Source organism: Colletotrichum fructicola (assembly GCF_000319635.2).
Source record: "Colletotrichum fructicola Nara gc5 chromosome Unknown KSG_Nara_v1_contig11, whole genome shotgun sequence".
Taxonomy (NCBI): Eukaryota; Fungi; Ascomycota; class Sordariomycetes; order Glomerellales; family Glomerellaceae; genus Colletotrichum; species Colletotrichum fructicola.
This window is the reverse complement of record NW_027094061.1, coordinates 1516824-1522823: the sequence shown is the minus strand read 5'-3', so window position 1 is coordinate 1522823 and position 6000 is coordinate 1516824. Positions and strand designations below refer to the sequence as shown.

The following is a 6000-nucleotide window of genomic DNA, read 5'->3' as shown; positions in this document are numbered from 1 at the left end:
TGATTTAGCTACTTTATATAGGTTATAAGCAGGGCTAGAAAATTAGTTTAGCTGCGTTTAGTTTAATAAAATCTATACTAGTATAAAGCTAGTCTAGTATAGGGACTTATTCAAATTAGCTTAATATAGTATAAGCTGTACTTATAGTATAACACTATAATAGCTTAGTAATTAATAAAAAGTCTTTCTTTAATAACTAAGCTATATAAGTTTAACTATATTTTACTCTTAAAACACAAAAGTCGCTGCTTATGCCGTCGGATTTGGTGGAAAGTGCCGCCGTTTTTGGTGGCATCAGCAGTGAGGGCAAACCGGTGCTGAGGTGCTCAAGCTAGGTACTAAATACATTGCTGCTGCCAACCCAGCCCCACTGCATCCCTCGTACGAAAGTGGCCCACAGGGCCACTTTAGCCAGATGAAGCTTCCTCTCAATTTGGGTCCCTTCGTCGCCCTGGATCATGATTCTGTTATCCCCAGCAACCTTGCTTGTATGGCACTCGGAGCCTAAACTCGCTTCTGATAATGGCTTTGTGCTTGTATTCCAAACCGGCTCATGCCCGGTATAAATTGAGGCAACAACTCTGCCGAACCCTTTTGCCACTCCGCACAGTTGTCGGCCCTCCTTTTTCAATTCCTCGACGAGAAGTTTCTCCCCCAAAACATACGGCTCCCGATGGCTTCTGCCCCTGCAACCGGAAACCTCGAGCTTGGCGTGGGGTTCATCAAGCAATTCACTCAACAAGAAGCACAGGATCGGCAGAGGCAGCGCCCAGTGCCTTTGTCTGCCGACGAACACGATGCTCTTCGGAAGGAGCTTGAAACAGTCCGCTTCATCCAGCCGAGACTGGCAGATGAATCCAAGATCAATATCTCGGTCGTACGCAAAAAATGGAAACGGTAAGCCACTGAAAGCCTACGATGGTACGCCACTGCTGATCTCTGATACGAGCAGGTACTGCGAAGAGCAACAGTGGGACGATTGGCGAGCGGCTCTAAAGTCCGTGACCCGAGAGACGACGATGACCTTTTTTTTTCGAGTATGCGAATGGTCTGCGGGCGCGATCAAGTCATGGGGCACTACCCAGGTATACATTCGCCAATTCCAACAACTGTACACGTGCGTTGCCGGTTCTTACATGAATCGGAACGACATGAAAGAGCTTTACAAGGTATCTTGCCCACCTTGTGCAGTTTGCCATTTCCACAACACGACTGATATGGCCTTGGCTAGTTTCACCACCGAGTTCTTATACCCCGTTTTGAGCTACGAGCACCGAATACCAACGGCAAGCCCGTCCTTGCCGCTGATAGTCTGCATGCGATTTTGATGTTTAACATCGCTTATGACGTCGGTATTTTCCGGTCAGAGGGACATCGCATTCAGTTGGCTTGCTGCTACCAGCTCCTCTGCTACACCGGCGCACGGCCTGCCGAAATCGTGCATGCTGAAAGACGGGAGTCTACGGACGAGAAAGACGCGGCGCACAACGACAGCAACAACATGGCGCAGGATGGAAGTTCTTCTCCGCTCACTAAGCTTCTGCTGCAGGAGACTGTTGGTCGAGGACGCCCCAAAGCCTTATGTTACGAGGACATACAGATGATGATAGTGCGTCATCCTGCGACTGGACGGGCTACACCGGCGATGGCGATCAAATTCATTCACCACAAAGGCGCTGACAATAAACCCAAACCGTGAGTTTATAAAACGGGGTCGCGGCCTTCCCTTCGTTTCTGGCGGTTCTCAGCATCCACCCCCCTCCCTTTTCTTTCATTTTCCCTTGCGCAATCCGCATGCTAATCGCGCGAAGTACCGTGTTTTTCTTCACACCTGCCAAGAAGCTCATTTTCTGTGCTGTCAGCACTGTGATCGCTCTGGCACTTCGAGATCAGGCCTTTGATGCGCCAAGCTTGACGAACGCGACGGCGGTGCTGCAAACGCGAGTACAAGGTCCGGTCCAATCCATAGCACTGCGGTGGAAGCAGTCGATGTTGAAAACACCGTTATTCCGAAAATACCACGACGCCGAGCTGTCGATGGACGAAGCGATGACTTATTCCAAGTTGAGAGAGGACATGCGTCGACAAAGCCTTGACGCTGGCTTCGAAAACGCGTGGACGCCGAGATTTGCCCGAAGAGGAGCAGCGAACGCGGCCAATGGTGAGTCGGCGCAAGCAACCAATTTCGAAGACTGAGGTTAACAATCTTGACTCCAGGAAACGCCTCTGATTCTGTTCGCGACCAGATGATGCGCCACGATCCAAAATTCGCCACCTTTCACGGCGCGTATCTCAACGAGAACGTCAATTTCGACCTGCAGAATACTTTCCTCGAAGAAAAGACTGAACAGCAGCTGTACAAAGTGTTCGCCCATGTGAGCCTAACACGGGATCCTCGCGCAACGAAAGACATGGTGCCTCAGGAAGTTTGGGACCATCTACCAGACGATCCCCGAATTTTAGAATTGGAGCAGCAACGACAAGCATTGAAAGGTGGTCAGCATCGCGTGCAAGGCATGCCACAAGAGCCGGAGATTCGACGGCTGACTGAAATAATCCGCACCAAGCAGGATCAGCGTAAAAAAAAAGTTGTCGAGGCGTATCGCCGTTATTATTTCTACAACCGCCCTACTTGGGACATTGAGAGGCAAGCACATGGCGATGAAGACGAGGAGTACGCCGAACCGGCCATCACCTTGTCAATCCCTGAGCGTGCCAGACTGGCCCAGCTTCTTTGCCATCAACCAAGCAATTGTACGTACGACGACTTTACGGAGCTTTGGATAGAAGTAATCGACTTGATGGTCAGCCTGTTCGGCAAAAGGGAGACGCGCAGACAAAATTGCCTTCGCACAGGTCACCAATCTCAGCCTCATACCGACCAGCAACCTGGTGCCAAGCTCATTCCCACCATTCTGGACCGGAATCAGTGTCCCGATTGTGTCGGCGATGAAAGACTTACGATTGAGGAGCGGACCTTCAAGTACTGCCGGCCGACAGTGCGTAATGACCACTTCGACGACCAGCATCTCAGAGAACGAGAGCGCACTATCCAGCTTGGGGGGGTCATACGTTGCAACCACCCTAATTGCCGAGATAAGCCAGAATACCAAAAGATGGATTCGTTGGATGTGTTCAGAAACCATGTCAAGGCTAAACACAATATCTCGCTAAGAACAACGGAACAGACTACGCAGAGACGGGCGAAGAAAGTCCATCAGAGGCGGATGGCCAAGCAAAAGTCTGTATGAGAGTTGCACAAAGGATGACGCATTTCATATGTTCCCAACAAAGCTCACGAGGACGGATCGATTTGTAGATTACCCAGTTATCTCTAGGACAGAAAATAGACGATATGCATAGATATCGCATCCAGGGAAGGAGATCGATTCATGATACGAGGCCAATTTAGATATCAACAGCCTTTTTTGACTTGTTGCTGCTGCGGGCGGCTGTCAACGTGGCAACTCTCGCCCCATTTCCTGCCTGTTCCCTTATTCAAATTGTATGTTGAGTAGCAATCATAGCATGGCCGTGGGCATCCACATCTTCGAAGAAACCAAATCGTACCTATTTGTTACGGTCAGGTAGCCGACAGTATGGTCTGCTAGCAGAAGTTGGGGATTGACGCTAGTAAACAGGTTGTCGTGTCGTGGGTCTGGTTCGTAGGTAGTAGGCTGTCGTGGATCGGTAGTCAGAGGCTAAGGTGATCAATCTTAGACTTAACGTCCCACACCCACTTCCGGACCACCCACTTTTGATGCCCTCATTGATACACATCAACTTCAACTAATATTTATATGTATTATGATGCCACGACGATGCAACTTTCGCTGTCGCTAGGGGTTTCAGACTCGCTGGATTCATCTGTGCTCCTTTGAAGTTCGCCCGCCTCCTGCCGCCTTCATGAATGTTCTTGTGTTTCAAAGAGTCGAACAAGCTCACAACAGTTCCAGGTCTTTCCGCTACTTATAGCCAAGCCTTTGGTTATTCTGTCGCCCCACCTTACTACGCTAGACCGTTTATGTCGTTCTGCCGTACCCTCCTCGACTTCCGCTTTCATTTTCTGCCAGCTGCGTTGAATTTTCTGCCGTTCCTCATCTAAATTCTGCCGCTCCACCTCTCTAATCCTTTTAAGAAATCGTTCCCACAGTTGTTTGCGTCATCTATGCCTGGGATGTCGAATCGCGCACCAAGTCATAGGACCAGAAAGGTCATGTGTATTGTTCTTCTTCCCTTCTTGCTAGTCGACCCTTGATTTCGGCATCTTTGAAAGGCCTGCCGGAGAGGGGTAATCCCAGGGGACCAATGCCACCGCCACAGCGGAAATCTGTGACTGGCTTCCGTATTACCTAACCGGGCTTTCTGACAGGAGAATGGATCCTCCATTTTTCGAGACGCATTTGCTGCTTTCTCTGTGAACGTTCAAAGATTTTTAACAATTCAGTCATCTGCAGATATTTCTGCCACTTACTAGGATGCTTTCGATCATTCTAGCGCTCCACCTTTGCTTTCTGCTTGACCACTTATTTACCATCTTTCTGCCGTCTCCTACCAAGTTCCACTTAATCTTTCTGCCAGCTTTGCAGAATTTTCTGCCGTTTCTGACCTACATCCTGTGCCCCACCTCCCATCTTATTAAGCAATCAATTTTTCCCTCTGGCACTGCCCTTTCCCGTAACAATCACGTGTAACAAACTGTGTTAGGTATGCAACACAGCTCAAGCAGGAGGGCATGAAAAGTATGTTCCGTCAAAAGCAAGAACGAATCGTGGCCACTAGACATCAATGAAAATCCCGATGAGATGGGCAGACAAATTACATTGTTCGGCAAACCTCCTTCTGTGCAAATAGCCTACCATATTCGGACCATCGACAACATGAGAGTGTCCGGGTAGGTTTGTACTATGCTGCAAGCCATGCCACCTGGTCCAGAATGAAGTTGCGATGTGCTCTTTGTGAGAGTCACAGCTCATACATAAGTGTTACGAGCGGGTCAGGGCAACCAACTGTGGCACAAAGCAAGAGCTTCGGGAATGATACCTCCGGTATCATCATCCATCCTCTTGTTACGACGCGTTCGCAAGGATAACAATCGACCGACCCACCTGAGCGTCGGGCGGCAGTGGCAAGACATTTGTACTGCAGGATCACGGGAACAACAGGGACTCGCTCGGAAATGGAAGAACTATAAAACAAATCACGTGCTGATATGATAAGGAACGATCAGTGGAGCACATTAGGAAGCGCTCAGCGATCATGACAGTATGGCCATAATGAATGTGGGTTAAAGTTGTTAGACAAACGATGTTGATTTAATGCAATACCACTGAGGTCCATTGATCAAAAGGTGATTGTTCTGCTTGATTGAGGGATTTTCTCCTATACCGGTCCGAGCGGGGTTCTGTCTTGTATTTACCCATCATCACCGGTTCTTGCATATTATTCAATGCATTTCTAGCATCCCTTTATCCAGACACAGTCGTCAATCCAACAAAAGTTGGTTGTATTGCTTAGTGTACTCTGCTGGTCCTGCAGTAGATCTATATATAAACGATTGGCGTATATTCCTTGTAAGGTAATCCTGGCTTGAATATGTAGTTAACTGAGTGATGACTGTGAGCGGTGGTTTCGTATAACGAGGGCATCCTTGGTTCTGTCAGATCAGTTGGTTTTGCCAACTGATCGCGATCACCTCATGCATCGAGGTGATCACCCACAGGTAGACAAAGGGTACTGTTCAGACTTGTAGATGGTATGATTTGAGCCTGGCTCATGGTCAGACTTCCATAGCTCTTCAGCAACCAACTTTGCATTCATCCTCAAAATGCTTTCAGCTTCACTGCGAATAAGTTGTTAAGTTTAAGATTGATCACCTCAGCCACACCCAGCGAACTCTGTCATCCCCATAATTATTCTGCCGCTTCTCGACTCTCCCATACCCACCGGGTATTCTGCCGCATTCTCTGTCATTCTGCCGTCCTGAGGGTAGCAAAATAC

The 6000-nt window shown here is 48.6% G+C and overlaps 1 protein-coding gene across 1 annotated transcript; it reads left to right on the top strand.

Moving 5' to 3' along the window:
- Positions 1-673: 673 nt before the first annotated feature.
- On the top strand, positions 674-3251 carry CGGC5_v016967 (uncharacterized protein; the record flags this gene model as incomplete). Its single annotated transcript, XM_032025923.1, has 5 exons — positions 674-897; positions 953-1169; positions 1232-1695; positions 1812-2161; positions 2218-3251. The coding sequence occupies 5 exons, from the start codon at positions 674-676 to the stop codon at positions 3249-3251; spliced, it is 2289 nt and encodes a 762-aa protein (XP_031877601.1).
- Positions 3252-6000: the final 2749 nt, after the last annotated feature.